Source organism: Lagopus leucura, unplaced genomic scaffold, assembly GCF_019238085.1.
Source record: "Lagopus leucura isolate 7727_CA_CO unplaced genomic scaffold, USGS_WTPT01 Super-Scaffold_73, whole genome shotgun sequence".
Lineage (NCBI taxonomy): Eukaryota > Metazoa > Chordata > Aves > Galliformes > Phasianidae > Lagopus > Lagopus leucura.
This window is the reverse complement of record NW_024962252.1, coordinates 281,165-297,409: the sequence shown is the minus strand read 5'-3', so window position 1 is coordinate 297,409 and position 16,245 is coordinate 281,165. Positions and strand designations below refer to the sequence as shown.

Here is a 16,245-nt window from a genome sequence, read left to right as displayed (position 1 = left end):
CTTTAAAGCTGAGGGCGGTGCCTGAGGGCGGGGGTGCCGCTGCCCTCCCCGCGCTGAACAGCACAGCAGAGCACAGCACAGCAGAGCACAGCACAGCAGAGCACAGCACAGCATAGCACAGCATAGCACAGCACAGCGTAGCATTGCACCGCACCGCACTGCACAGCAACCCCGCGCCCCCGGGGATCTGCGGGTGGGGGCGGGCGGCCCCCCTCCCCTCCCCTGCCTCCCCGCCCCTGCCCTGCATTGGCTGCGGGCGGCTGACGGGCAGCAGGGGAGGCCCCAGTCAGCCGGCCGCGGAGGGGCATGCCTGCACTGGGGGTCCGGCCGCACCGAACCGAGCCGTGCCCAGGGCTGCCGAGCGGAGCTCAGCGCCGAGATGGGGGTGGAGATCGAGACCATCTCTCCGGGAGACGGTACGTGCCGCAACGGGGAACGGGCGGAGGGCAGACCTGCGGGGCGGGGGACAGCGGTGCCCGGCTGCGGGGGCTCCCGTCGGGCGAAGCTCCGGCACCGGTAGGCGGCCGTGCCCGGAGCGCCGGGTTGCGGGGGGGAGGGGATTTTATTCTGGCATCCGCCGACAGCTGCACGACGCCGAGCGGTGGCGGTAACTGGGGCTCGTGAGGCCGGCACCGCCCCGCCTCAAACTTTGCCCGGCGCTCTGCCGGCTCTCCCGGGGGCGGGCGGCCATTTGGGGCAGCATCCATCCCTCCTCCGGAGCCGGTACCTGGCTGGGAGCGGCATCGCCCTTGCAGAGCCGCGCTCAGGCTGCTCTGTCGTTTCCTAGCTCTGCTTTTTGTTATTTCTACGAGACCGCAGCCCCTAAGGTGCCACCATTCCCATCCGTCTCAAGCCCACATTCACCCTCGGCTCGACGCAATTCGCTGAACTCCGTCCCGGTGTAACTTTCTCGGCCCGTTCTCTCTGCTTCCTCCATGTGTGCCTTTCAGCTGCCCTCTCATTCCGTGCTCTTATCTCTGGATGGGCGCACAGGTGTGGGATCTGAACGCCGTGTGGGCACCGTGGGGCTCCGAGTGCAGCACTACGTGTGAGCTCTTACATCTTTGGAAGCCGGCTGCTATCCCAAATAAGGAGATATTGATCATTTCTCTCGGTTGTCTGTTGCACTACAGCTGGAGGGGCTGCAGATGCATGCAGGCTGCTGCTCAGGGTGTTCGATGATGCTCGGGGGCACCATCTTCTCCGCTGCGTGATACGGCTCTCTATGTTGGCCTGTTCCCCTGCTGCTTGCTTAGTGGTTTGGGCACACGAGTCCTGAATGCACAGCTTGTGTTGTTAGCTGATGTACACAATATTTTGCATAACTTGCTCTCATGTTAAGACAGACTAAGGAGGCCAGAGGACCAAGTAAGATGCGAACAAGCCTTAGTTTCTATCGGAATCCCTATTTTTCTAGCTTTATGACAATGCTGTTCATTAATCATTTGTCTCATTTATACTTCCTAAGTTCTTGAGTCTGCCCTTGCTGGCCCTCCCCTGGCCAGCACTGCTTTTGAGATTAAGGTTAGCTGAGTCAGTGTGCAGCCAGCACCTCTATGAGCCCAGCAGTTCTTCCCCCAGCCTGCAGTACTTGGAGCAGGTAACATGAAAACAGTAATTCCATTTTTCATTAAGGAAATTAGGTAAACCTTCTTTTCCTTTTGGGATGAATGTCCTAGGGGGAGCTGCCAGGCTCACGTAAGGATTCAGCATCTCCCTGCTCTACCATAGCTCAATACTACAACATTAACATTAGCGACTGAAGGAGCTGGGGCTGTTCAGTCTGGGGAAAAGGAGGCTGAGGGGAGACCTGATTGCTCTCTTCCAGTATCTGAAAGGTGCTTACAGCAGAGCGGGGCTGGTCTCTTCTCACTGGTGACAGGATGAGGGGAAATGGCCTCAAGTTGTGCCAGGGTCAGTTTAGGTTGGATATCAGGAAGCACTTCTTTATAGAAAGGGCTGTTAAGCACTGCAATAGGCTGCCCAGGGAATACAGATGGATTTTTTTTTTTAATTTATTAATTTATTTTTTTTACAATGTCAAAATAAGGCTTTATTTGAAAAATAATGACAAAGACATTCTGAGAATTTTCAAGTTGCAATCCACGAAGTTTTGACAGTCTTTTTGCATGTTGGGAATGTAAATGCATACTATGCACACACAGATACAGGGAAAGTTAACTTAATGTGAGTAAAACAAGATTTGGTCTAACAGCTTAGCCAAGCTAACGTTCTGCTCATACCCTACCAGTTCCTGCCCCTTGTATCAGTGGTTTGATAAGACACAAATCTCACTCTGGCATTTTCTTCTTGAAATACACACCAGTGTAATTACAGGGATCAAAGACAAAATATACAATAACCTGTTATCACTTTAACAGGACGGACGTTCCCAAAGAAGGGGCAGACATGTGTGGTGCACTACACAGGTAAGGCATGTTCTGGTTTTTGTGTCCGTGCCAGCTGAGTTGTGCCCAGGAGCGTTGGATCAGTTCAGTCGTGGCTGTTGGATTCTTTGCTTTGTGCTGCCGTTCATAATCGATTTAATTGTGTTGTGATGGATTTCCTGAAGGTTTGACTTGTAGTTCAGGCTGCAATATCTAGATAGTGTGCTAGTGAATTTGTCAGGAGTGGTGTTTAGTGGGGACAAGTTGACAGATGAATCTGCAGACCCGATTCTTTAAGTCATTCCACCAGCAAATGAAATCGAGCATGAAGCAGTGCAAATGCCAGCTTCGTATTTTTTCCAGTCTCTGATCTTGATACAGACAATTAACGATTGTTTATATCTTAAAAGAATCTGTGTATTGGCGGTGGAACTCATTGCAGCCTGAAGAGATCAATTCAAGGGCTGGTTAACACCTGCTTTATGGGCACGTGTGAATCTTAAGCGGTGAGTTAGCTGATGGAGCTGCTTATGCTGCACCTTTGCACAGAGGAAAAATGTCCTTTCAATCAGTTTGCAATGTTGTCTTTTGTTTTTAGTTCTGTAAATCGTCCAGAAAAGACTTCTGCAGCCTGAGCCCTGAGTTGTGCTGTTCATATCAAGAGCTGCCATTTCATGAGGTCTTTTCCTTGGAATGCAAAACATCGCTATTTTCACTGGATACAATTAATGAAGTTATGTATATTTATATATATAAATATACACATTTATATTTCCGAGATGCTTTTTAACATAGTTTCAATAATCTCTCTCCTCAGAGTGAGCACAGTTAGCACACCAGCTTAGGATATGAGGAGTCAGGGTTTGCTCTTGTATGCACTTATATATTCAGAGTAATTTTATGTAGGGTTTCTAATGTGAATTAGAATAGTGGGGAAGTTGAACACATGGATCTCCCATGCCAGTCTCAGCTCTTGCAGACATTTCCCTGCACTTTGGATCTGAGAATAGGTGTTTTGAAACTATTTTTGTGAAGGTGCTGAAAGATACGTTTCTGTTCCAGCCCCAAATTCAGAAGTTTTCCTGAAACAAAATTGTCACCTCCCACCTCCAGTTGGATTTAGACATGTGAATGTCAGAGGTGAAAGAGGCAAAGAATGCAGAGGTGGCAGTGTGTAGAGGTGGTGGCAATGGTCTCTGACAGCCACAGAGTGCAGTTCTGCTGGGTAACTTCAGAGGGAGTGCAAGCAATGAATGTGGGAAGAGAACAAGGTGCTGCATGCTGCTCATGGCGTTAGACAGATGTTTTAGTTGAGGCTTTCAGAAGCTGGCTTTTGATACAGAAGACTTTATGAAAACTCATTAAATCAATCCCCAGCCTAAACTGTGCTTCCTCCATGTATGTTGCTCTTGGTGCTGTGCTCTCTAACTCCCAGATTAGAACAACGTCAGATGAAACTCACAGTCTCACCTTCAATGCTGTAATGCTGTTTAAGCTGTCTTTGGTAGCAGTATCTTTAAAGGGAACCCATAAATCATGTATAAGGTGCTTCCTTCCAATGGACTGCAAAATACTAGGCCTCTTCTTGGATGTAACTAGAGATAGGATGAGAGACGATGGCCTCAAGTTGTGCCAGGAGAGGTTCATGTTGGATGTTGGGACAAATCTATTCTCATGAAGAGCAGTGCTGCAGTGGCACAGCTGCCCAGGAGGTGGTGGGGTCACCAAACCTGGAGGTGGTCCAGAAACGTGGGGATGTGGCACTGAGGGACGTGGGCAGTGGGCACGGTGGGGTGGGTTGGGGTTGGACTTGGGGATCTGAGAGGTCTTTTCCAACCTTCATGATTCTCTGATTCCATGTGGGAAAATATGAAATATAAATGTCAAGTTTTAATTAAAATGACTTTATCTGAATGCGACGTGACTTTGTACATTTGTCCAGGTATGTCTGGGATTCATCTTGAAATGATCTGTCTTATTTGTGTGATCTCATTAGGCCCCCTGGTACTTCATGTTTATCCTCAGCACACTCGTAGCAGTTCTGTTTTTTTACCAGGCAGGTAGCAAAGTTCCAGAGCAAAGTTCTGGAGAGATATCCAGAAATACAGCAGCAAAGGGGCACAGGAGCCATGGGCAAGAGGGTGGCAGACTGGTTCAGGCATTTGTGAGAGAGCTGGAGGAGTTGCATTGCATTCCATGGGATTCATTTTGTACTTCTTTTAGCCCTTGATTTTCCCACACAGTGGTGCATCATTTTGACAACTTGGTTGGTCACATATCTTCTTGCTTTGCCCCTCACCGTTCCCATACCAGTGCATATATTACAGTGATGCAGCTCCTTGGCTTGCAGTTGGTTCCTTGCTTCCCTGAAAGGTTATTTTATTTTGAGCAGACTTAAGAAAGAACATTGTCTGTTTGCTAGTTATTCATGCTTTGAGAATTCCCAGCAAGGAGGAGGAGACCAAGAGGGGGCTTAAGTTATGAATTTCCAATGAGAAATGCTCCCTTTCCTGGAAGCATTCCAGGCCAGGCTGGATGGGGCTGTGAGCAAATTGGTCTAGATGGAGGTGACCCTGCCTACAGCAGGGGCTTGGAAGGAGATGGTCTTAAAGGTCCCTTCCAACCCAAACCATTCTGTGATTCTATGAGAGTCGAATAAGAAAGTGGGCTGTGGGTTCTATCTTGCCTTACTTCCTCATCTTGCCTTCCCTCGAGTCCCATAGATGCCCGTTTCCCATGGGATGAGGAGTGTTGGCAGAGAGAGCATGGGCAGGAGCAGACTACTGCTGCAAGAGTGAAAGGCCTGAGGGTTGATTCCAAAACACATCTGGGATAAAGGGTTTTAGGAGCAAGCTGTCTGTGTGAGTTTTCCTGACAATCCATCTGCAGCAGGTGAGAGGCTGAGCATCCCAGTGCTTTGCAGCAAATGTCCAGAGAGGACCACAGTCTGCTATCCTCCATATTTGGCAGAGCTTCAGAGTCCTGGCTGGTCACCTTCTGTATTGTTTGATTCGTGCACCTTCAAGGTAGAGATTCACCAAGGGAGTTTCTAGTCTGACAGCCTGAGAAGGAGGAAGTGAGAACTGGAATCTCCTCCAGATGAGGGAGAACTATGAGTTTTTACACTTCTGCCAGTGCTTCAGCTATCAGGCTGTTACATGCAGCAGCTTTGCCTCTTTCTCTCCTTTTCCAATTAGATGCATATCCCCAGAAGCAGGCATTGTGCTCTGACTCACAAATACATTCTGATGCCTCAATGAACAAGACTAAGTTCCAGTGGCAGCAGGAGGTAAGGTGCGACTTCATTAGGGAAGAGATTAGGGAACATCTCTCCTAATATTTAAGCAAATATTTTTTTTTCTTCCTCCCCTAGGAATAACTCCTGGCTGTGTTCAATTAGAGCAGGATTTTTGGATTACCCTTCAGGAGTACCTAATTGCCCTTCCATAAGGCGCCTTACAGCCTAACTTGGTACTGTAAATCACCAGCTAATTTTTCAGCTTGGCACAGCCTTAGTTAAGAACACAAATAGATGATTAGATAGGAAGACTGAGAGAGCATATGAAACCTGGTCCTGATCTTTTTCCGTGACAAGAGTATGATCAGATCCCCATATCTTTGTTAAGAAATATAATTAACATAACCACTTTTTCTGATCATCCAGCATCTACGTTGTCTGAAAAGCAACCTGACACAGCAAAGTAATGAGATTAGTGGATATGGCAGTGAGTTGGCACCGAAATGCACTTCCAGCAGCGATGGTTTATGTCATGCTTTTGTCATAGATTTCCTTGAGCAAGCTTCTGAAAGCTTTTGGCAGTCTGCTCACTCCTTCTGTTTTCTGTCTGCAAAGTGATGGCCGTACTTTGTCTGCCTTGTGCAGATAGATTGCCAGCAATTTGGGGTATGGGCTGCCCCCATCCCCGTGCCTAATGTAATGGCCTCCTAATCTTGATTGGGTCTTCGGGTTATGTTGCAGCAGTGATAGCACTGCCAGTAAACAAATTACAGTATCATTAGTCCTGGAGTGTATCAACAGAGCCGAGCCATTTGCTGTAGTTTTCTTTCCTGTTATTTTTAAATTTGTTGACTCTGGGAGTAGGAATCAGCAGTGCTGAATTTTCAAAGATTGGTGAAGATGATGCAGCCTGTGGCTTTTGCTGAGAAACAGCCCTGAAAGTGACAGAATCTTTGCTGAGCTGCTGAGTGCTCTGACTGTGGTCAAATCTTCATCCTGGGAAGGTGATTTCTGGCCCTCCTGTTCTTGGTGGTGTCCCCTCAAATAAGATTTGTGTGCATAGCTCCTCACCTGCAACTTTTCAATCATTATTCATAGAATCATAGACTGGCCTGGGTTACAAAGGCCCACAGTGCTCATCCAGTTCCAACCCCCTGCTGTGTGCAGGTCACCAACCAGCAGCCCAGGCTGCCCAGAGCCACATCCAGCCTGGCCTTGAATGCCTGCAGGGATGAGGCATCCACAGCCTCCTTGGGCAACCTGTTCCAGTGCCTCACCACCCTCTGGGGGAAAAACTTCCTTCTAATATCTAACCTAAACCTCTCTTGTCTCAGTTTGAAACCATTCCCCCTTGTCCTATCACTGTCCACCCTCATAAACAGCTGTTCTCCTTCCTGAGCTGACATTCTCTGGTAGTCTGTAGTAAAGGTGAATTCATGACCTTGTCATTGTCCTCCTAGCCCACATGTACCTCTGTGGTAATACAATTACCCTCTTAAAGAAGAAACTGGGTGTTCAGCATCTGTAGTGTGCTGCAACAGATTTCATGGAGTAAGACCATCAAGGCATATTAAATCCTTAATTAATTATTAAACCAAACTTCTATAAAAGAAGGTTTTCCTTGGACTTCTTAGGTCCAGGCAATGACCACAAAATCAAATACTAAGAAATTGATTTATGTTATTCTCTATTCGAGTGTTAGAATACTACTTCGTTTATTTCAGATATGCTGTACAGATGGATTCTGTCTTAGGAAGCAGAACAAAAGATGACTTGTTCTTTTCCTAACCATCTGGGGACAGACTCGGATCATCTTCTTTTTTCCATGTGTTACCAAATTGCTTTGTGTTATTTATTTTTATTTCTTCAGCTTTGCCAGTGCTGCGATGCTGTGTTATGCTTGCATCTGTGTAGTAGAAAGCCTTTTCTTTTTAATACCTTTTTTAATAACAAAAGCAGACTACATAGATTTATAGAACATGCCTGATTTACTGTGATGTGAAATGCATCTTCATTTAACTCGATACAAACATAATGCAATTCCTTTGCAATAACACTTGCCAAAAAGAAAAAAGATCTGCCTATATTTCCTGGATCGAAATCAACCCAGTGTAAAGCGCATGCAGTAATAGCCAGACATTTGCCAAAATGCTCTCAAAGAGACTGATGTAAATCCAGAATAACACTGCAGAGTGTCTTATACTTGTCTATGAACCTAAGTGTATGGCTGGTGTACACCAGTTTAGTGTGGGAGTGCTTTGTGCCAGGTGAGCACAGGGCTGTGCATGGTCCCATGTTCTGAAAAATCCCTGCGACTTCCATGAGACCCAGAGAGATCTGTGAGGAAATGACAAAGAAATTCAATCAAAATTATTTGTCTCCAGAAAAACTGGCTTGGTGATTTTGGAAGAGAATAGTGAATAACAAAGATAGCAATTAGAGCTATCATTAAGAAGAACTGTATTTTAACAGACATTATAATTGAGTCTTGAATTAGAGCCAGCTAAATCTTGCTTACCTAGAAAGGACGTAATTGTTTTATCGAGCACGTTCACAAGATGCATTCTTCCAGGAGAGTGAGATGTCTGTCCATCCTTTGGGGCCTGCCAGTGCCTGGAATTTTTTGACTTGAAGCAATCTCTCCAAATTGCCCTGGTTTAAAAGATGAAAGCCTTTCACGTCTTTAAAGATCTTTGTGACAGCTGAGCACTTAAAAACATGTTGCTTTTTTTTCTTCAGTGAATCATAACTGCAAGAAGTAGGTTTGACTCTTCAGGAAAGAACACGTTCTTTTGATGTCCCGCAGACATGATTTGCAAGTCTCAAAGCTATTGATAAAAGGAGTAAAATGTTCATCTTTGCTTACTTATTGCAGATTGGTTACCTTTGGAAATACTTCAGTGGCACGTTCAGGCGATCGGTGTCCTGAAGCAGGAGGTGGAGGAGGGCAGATTTCTCTGAAGCATTTTGCTGCCAGCCTTGTGGCTGCTCCCAGATGTATTACTTGCACCTTCAGTTTTGCAATTTGACAGGGAAAGGGCCCTGCCTCCCAGTATGGTCTTGAAATTAATGCTTGCGAGTGCTGTGAGGTTGTCTATAAGAAGAGAATATTGATGTGAAAAAATGGTTTGATGGAGGAGGGGAAAAAAAAAAAGGATTCCACCATTTGTGAGAAGAATGTGGTAGCTTCAGCAGTTAAATTGGTGGGTTTAAGTTGATCATATCGGATTGTTGCATGGCGGAAAAGGATTGGCATAGTAACCATAGCCTCATGCTTCCTGGTCCCTCCTCTGCTCTGAACACATACTGTGCCCATTGGTTTCGAGGAAATTCCTTGCACTATTGGGTGCTATTTAATATGGGTTCATAAACAGCTTGGAATTATCCACTGCATTCTTGCAGGCAACCTCAGCAGCACAGCTATGTTTTCATAGAATCATAGGATGGCGTGGGTTGGAAGGGACCTTAAAGATCATTGTGCTCCAACATTCCTGCCTTAGGTTGGTTGCTCTCCAGCAGCTCAGGCTGCTCAGCCTGGCCCTGAGCACCTCCAGGGATGGGGCATCCACAGCTTCTTTAAGGGGCAGCAGTGCCAGGGCCTCACTGCCCTCTGAGTAAGATTTTTTTCCTAACATCTGATCTAAATCTCCCCTTTTATGGCTTAAAACCATTCCCCCTTGCCCTATCACTATGAGACCATGTGAAAAGTCCCTCTTTTTACAAGTTCCTCTCAAGTTCTGGAAGGCTGCAGTGAGTTCTCCCTGGAGCCATCTCTTCTCCAAGCTAAGCAAGCCCAACTCCCTCAACCTTTCTTCAGAGCACAGGTGCCCCAGCCCCATTCATCTTAGTGGCCGTCCTCTGGGCCAAATCCAACAGTTTTGCATCCTTGTTCTGTGGGGGCCCCAGACCTGAACGCAGTATTCCAGATGGGGCCTCTCAAAGACATAATAGAGGGGGGCAATCACCTCCCTGCCCCTCTGCCACCCCTCTGTTGTTCCAGCCCAGGGTTCTGTTGGCCTTCCAGGCTGCAGGCACACATAGCTGGCTCTTGTCCAGCTTTTTGTGCACAAGGACTCACCAAATCATTCTCCACAGGACCGCTCTCAAGGGGTTCTTCTCCCAGCCTGTGCTCATATCTGGGATTGCCTCAACTGAAGTTTTCAACGCCTTGCACTCGGCCTTGTTAAACCTCATTAGATTCACATAGGCTCACTTTTCAAGCCTGTCCAGGTCCCTCTGGATGGCACCCCTTTCTTCTATTGTGTCAGCTGCACCACTCAGCTTGGTGTCATCAGCAAACTGCTGAGGGTGCACTTGATCCCAAGAAGACAGGATGAGTTTCCTGCAGAGTACAGGTTGTAAAGAGACTTGTTCAAGAGACCATGCACAGGTGCTTTCCTCCCTGACAGGCACTCTTCTATCAGTATGAGAGAAACTGAATAACTTTGAGACTGCTGGTTTCTGTATTGGAGCACACACCAAACTTGTAAGAGAATGATTTCTCTTCATGGACGCACTGTAATATGCTCTGTTCCTACTGTGCACAGAAATGAAATTGCTTGCAAATCAGATTACGTAGTGTAACAAAACTAGTACTGCAGAGCATCAAGTTCTTAAACTCACAGTACTTGTAAACAGTTCTGTGTTTAAAAAAAATTAATTGCTATTTTCAAACAAAATATTTTTGCCCCATCCTCTTCACGTGAAGACAACGCAGAGATGTAGGAAATCTTGGGAGGGGAAATGAGTAAATGCATACAGTTAATGCAGTTGGTGCTGGTTGACACAGCTTGAGCTGTTCATGGTTCTTTCTGAAAATGGGAAAATGCAATGCCTAATTCAGTGGAAACAGCAGGACTTGCACCGTTTGGTCAGGCATTGGAACAGGCTGCTCAGGGAGCTGCTGGGATCACAGTGCCTGGAGGTGTTCAGGGACCGTGGAGATGTGGCACTGATGGACATGGTCAGTGGAACGGTGGGGTGGGTTGGGATTGGACTGGATGGTTGTAGAAGTCTTTTCCAACCTGAATGTTTCAGTGATTCGTGCTTATTTTCAGTGATCCCAGTGTACAATGCTGCCTTACAGCTCATGTGTATGTCCAATGACCAGGGCCTGAAAAGTTTGCATCGGCTCTTGATAATTAGAATTCCAGATCCTCACAAGGCTGAGATTGAAATTATTTTGCACAATTTATTAGAACAAAAAAAATTCCTCAAAAAATTGTTGGATAGTGGACTAAATAGTTGGTTCCTGTAAATGGGCAAATGGTTACAGCGTAATTAAATGAGAAACTCTATCAGCTGGCAACATTGATAGGCTTGTCTCCCTTTATTGACAAAATAGACCTGACATCACCGTATTTACCTAATTAAGAAGTCTAAATTGAGAGCTTAGTTACCTTATGCTACCTAAATATTTAGCCTTTGGACGTGCCTCTCTCTGTCTCAATTAGATAAAGAGCTTAATCAGGTTCCTAAGCCAGACAGCTCAGCCAGGCAGGGCTTATGGGAGGGGTGGTAATTTTAATTAGACAACATGCAGTGTCATCACTGAGTGGGGGGCAAACAGCACCCACACTTTGGGTGGCACCCACTGGGCTGCCGCATGGCCAAAGCCATCTGCAGTTTCCTGATGATCTGAGCTCTACAGGCTGCAGTCTGATGGAGGATCACTGCCCAGGAGCTCATGGGGTGCGATGGATCAGGAGGCCACAGAGGAGCCCCACGCCACTGCAGGAAGCAGCGATTGGGTGTTGGCATGAGTTCTGCTGAGCCTCACTGAACCAACGCCAGGGCCCTGCCAAGCAGGCTCAGTATTGAAAGCAGCATCTCACAATGGAGATATATTGTTTAGGTTCGCTTACTCCAGGGCACTGTAAATCTTACTTAATTTTTTTCATGAGCCTGCTGGCTGCAGAAGTTTTGTACTCCCTCCAGTGCAGATGACATGGCCACAACGGTGGGTCCTTGTCAGTGGGGCAGCAATAGGTCCAGGCAGTCAGTGGAGTCCTCCAGCTCCCACCCAACATCCCAGGGCTTCTAAAACTCAGTGTTGCAGCACTGACTTGTAACTCTCCCTCTGTTCCTGTGCATGGTATGCCAAGTCTGCTTTCCTCCAGACCTTTACTGGTAATCCTGTGTAGTTTCTGGTTCTCACCAATGTCTTGCTGCTCTAAGTCCCTTAGCCAATGTGGCTACATTGATTTACCAAGATTGACCTCTTCTACATGAAGAATTCTTCTAATTGAAGAATTTTGTTTTGGAAAGGGTGAATTCTTCTTGGAGAGAGACTAACCTAATGCTTTATTCCGATCCTGTGGCTGCTGTATGCAGTGTTTGAGGGACACATTGGTTGTCTGCTTTTAAATGACCAAAGTGATAATGCTATTACTGCTGCATTAATCATAGAATCACAGAATGGGCTGGGTTGCAAAGGAGCACAATGCTCATCCAGTTCCAACCCCCTGCTGTGTGCAGGGTCACCAACCAGCAGCCCAGGCTGCCCAGAGCCACATCCAACCTGGCCTTGAATGCCTGCAGGGATGGGGCATCCACAGCCTCCTTGGGCAACCTGTCCCAGTGCCTCACCACCCTCTGGTTTTCTTTTTTAACTTTAGGAAACTCACAAAACAATAACAAAAGTGATCATTCAGAAAATAGGCTGTAGTGCTACATAGGGATTGTAGTTACAGTAATTTAGATTTTCACTCTTCTCCATGAATAAGTTTCTCCTTATGCTACCAGCAGGATTTCCAATAGAAGGGGAAGGTTTGGCACTTTGGGAGGTGAAATTTAGCAATATCTGGGACACGTGAAAGAAAACAGAAGGTGAGTCACACAGTTCCTGAGACGTTCCTGAAGCATCACCATGATGTATTGCCGTTTCCAGACTGGGATGCATAATTTTCAGCCTGAAGAATTGGAGAGATTTTTTGTTGCTGTTGCTGCAAAAGCTGTAATTTTGGTTGAAAAAGCTTTTCCCACAAGTTTTATTTTGAAGGTTGATGATCTGAGACTGAAATTCATCGGCTAACTGCCAAGTCTATATTGGTTTGAGCTGAAGTGTTGGATATTAACAGAAGTATGTGGCAGAATTTAAAGCTGTGGAGCTGAATTTTACAGCTCAGACTCCAATTCAGATCACAACTAAACATGTCTCAATGGGTTCTTCCTATTTTCACTGTAGGATAAGGATATTTTTTCTTATTAAGGGGTTATTCTGTCTGACCCTACTGTAACCCTTGTCTGTGTTTCTTGCTTGAAAGTTATACAGCATGATGGTCAGGTTACTACAGTCATGCACCATGTTACGAGCATCAATCCATGGCGTTTGCAGGTATGGTAACTGACTGCTATGCAATCGTGCTTTAATTACAGAGTAAAAGCAGAATTACATGCAGTATTTTTGCAGTATGAAACTGTTCTCCCTTTTAATGGAAGAGAGTAGAACAGTGATCACAATGACTTTAACCCTTGGGAGTCTTCCTATTCCATGTTATGGATGGAGAAGAGCAGGCTTTTTCCACAGGGCTTGATAGCTTGACCTTGGCTTCAGCTTGAGGTCCCTGTCTGGCAGTGTCTCTCCACTGACAAGGACAGGAGATGCTCCTCTGTCACACTGCCCTGTGACTTGCTCTCCCAGCCCCTCAGTGCCCAACTGTGGCCAGCTGGCAACAACTCTATAACAGCACTGACTGCATCTGTCCCACCCTGCCAGGGGAATTTCTGAGTGCCCAGCCAGCCCCATCAGATAGCTTTCTGCTTATGCTTTGCTTTCCATTTTCTTCTGCTGTCATTTGCACCTTGTCTTCAGCCAAATAAACAGCAAGGGCTGCTTCACAGCTCCTGCCCTGTTCCTTAAGTCACTCAGCAGCGCTTCGGCGCAGCACAGCTGAGAGCTATCATCTCAATGGGGCTGAGCCCCTTTTGCAGTGTCCTGCCTTTCCTGGCTTCCGCTCAGAAGTCATGGCCTTGTATCCAAACCCTGAGGACTTCTGAGACTGTAACTGCAAGAAGAGATGTTGTAAGGGCAGTGAATCAGATTGGAAATGCTTTGTTAAAAAATTACACTTACTTTTGCTGTTAAGACTTATTCCATGTGAAGCCTTTTATGCAGCTTACCTCCTTTTCAACACTGATTCAGATTCCTGGCTGGGAACGTAGGAGTGTTAGACACTTCCAAGTCAAATGCAAATTCATGCTTGATACCATCATAAAGAACTGCCGTTATTAAACCCCTGTGGACAATTTTTAAAGTTGAATCTGATCAAAATTCTATACCCTTCACTCATAAATCGCTTTGGAAAGGGAAAAGTATTGTTAACTCCTCTGTAAAAGACAGGAAAATTCAGGAGGGAAATGATTTATCCAGGGAACACACTAAGCCTTTGATAACAGGGGACAGAAATTTATTTCAAGTCCTTATCTGTTATGTTTTCCACTAGGCTGTATCGACTCTGGAAGAACTGTTTTTCTCCAGACCTAAAACTTGCTTAACTTTTGAGAACAAACTATAGATAAATGTTAGAAAATCACAAAGTACTGTGGTTTTTTATTAGATTCTCTGTCTTTCTCTAACCAATGCTTATTTCATTGGTTATATAAGCATTGTAAACAGATTAAGGGCTCAACCCTTTCTTGCTGTCCAGAATAATAGGGGATGTGATGCTAACATTATTCTTTTTTTTTTTCCCCAGTAAAGAAACTAAAGCTTGCCATACATTGATTTGATAAAACTGCAGAGCCATTTTGAAGGGGTTTCATAAGGAGAGCACCTCTCCTGTGAAGAAAGGTTGAGGGAACTGGGCTTGTTTAGCTTGGAGAAGAGAAAGCTTCAGGGAGACCTCATTGTGGCCTTCCAGTACTTGAAGGGAGCGTAGAAACAGGAGGGGGAACGGCTGTTTGTGAGGGTGGATGGTGATAGGACAAGGGGGAATGGTTTTAAACTGAGACAGGGGAGGGTTAGGGATATTAGGAGGAAGTTTTTCCCCCAGAGGGTGGTGAGGCACTGGAACAGGTTGCCCAAGGAGGCTGTGGATGCCCCATCCCTGCAGGCATTCAAGGCCAGGCTGGATGTGGCTCTGGGCAGCCTGGGCTGCTGGTTGGTGACCTGCACACAGCAGGGGGTTGGAACTGGATGAGCACTGTGGGCCTTTGCAACCCAGGCCATTCTGTGATTCTGTGATTTGCTATCATGGCACATTCAAAACTCTTCTTCAGATGCACAAGTTTATATAAAGTGTTTGGGAAAACAGCATCAAACAAAGAAGGTAGGACCCGAGAGAGCTGAAAATACAGATGTCAGAGGGAACAGAGAACTGAGAAATGCTTTGCTGTGCTGGAAGTATGCATTTAAATGAATATACAATGAAATGTTGAGTCCTGAGAATACAGGATTCTTCCCTGCAGGAATATGGGCAGAAAGATTGACTGACTGCAAAATTCCTCCATACACCAATGGAGTCATAAGACCTGTAATCTTCCTGTTATTTAGTCCATCCCTGTAGGACTCGCCCATGTGTAGAGCACGAATCATTTAAATGATGACAGCTGTATTAGGGAGTATTGCACATAGTTATCCCACTGTGTTAATAAAGCAGCAAGATAAGAATAACTACCAGTCTTCAGTGCTTCCCACGTTTATTTTAGTTCTCAGACACCTCTGTACATTTTGTGGACAAGTAGCTGAGTTGAAAAAAGTGGGGAGACCACGACAGTGGTTATCTTAGCTCTTGTTTTCCTTTGAGAAACTGATGTACAACACAGACCAAGAGGGTGTCAGCTGATAAAAGCCAGGCTGATGTGAAGTGTTCTTTGGATTTGATGTCATGTCAAGGAGCCAAGAGAAACTAGATGGTGTCTGGAAGCACAAGGAGTGAATGAATGAATGAATGAATGAATGAATGAATGAATGAATGTCCCCTTTCCACTGCACCCTCCTGCTGGCCTGGGCTCTTATTATACACAGGAGCCCTTATTTTTCCTCAATATTGAGGTTATGATAGACTCTTACTAAAAAAAGTTAGCTTACTGCACGGTTAGATATAATTTTGCCTTCATGTTTCATTGAATTACTTTACATATCTTTGGAATTTTTAACTTAATATTCATAGAACTGTAGAGTCCCAGAAGGGTTTGAGTTGGATGGGACCTTAAAGCCCATCCTTTTCCACCCTCCTGCCATCAGCAGGGATTCCTCCCACCTAAAACAGATTGCCCAAAGCCCCATCCATCCTAGCCTTGGGCACTGCCAGGGATGAGGCATCCACAACTTATCTGGGCTGCATGTCCTGGGGTCCGTATGCCCTCTGTGTGAAGAATTTCTTCCTAATATCTAATGTAAACTGCCTTCATAGGAGAGGTGCTCCAGCCCTCTGATCATGCTTGTTGCACTTTGTGCTTTGTTCAGTTCTATGCAAGTTCTAATACAGATTTCAGTGTTAACTGTGAAGCTTCTTAGCATGTTCAAGCAGTACATCAAGGGCTGGAGCAACTCTCCTATAGAGACAGGCTGAAGGAACTGGGCTTGTTCAGCCTGGAAGAGAGATGGCTGTGGGGACATCACATTTTGACCTTCCAGTATTTAAAGGGAGTTTATAAACATGAGAGAAATCAACTTTT

General features: G+C 45.8%; 1 protein-coding gene across 2 annotated transcripts in view; it reads left to right on the top strand.

Annotated features, from left to right (window-relative positions):
- The first annotated feature begins 281 nt into the window (after positions 1-281).
- The window catches only part of FKBP1B (FKBP prolyl isomerase 1B), a 45,727-nt gene continuing 29,763 nt past the window's right edge, over positions 282-16,245 (top strand). The window contains exons 1-2 of one of the 2 annotated variants that reach the window (XM_042882818.1): positions 284-416; positions 2,382-2,429. In XM_042882818.1, coding sequence (XP_042738752.1) covers positions 380-416; positions 2,382-2,429 — 85 coding nt within the window. In that variant the 5' untranslated portion in view covers positions 284-379. Of the gene's footprint in view, positions 417-2,381; positions 2,430-16,245 lie in introns of both variants that reach the window. The other variant, XM_042882827.1, reaches the window with a different exon arrangement.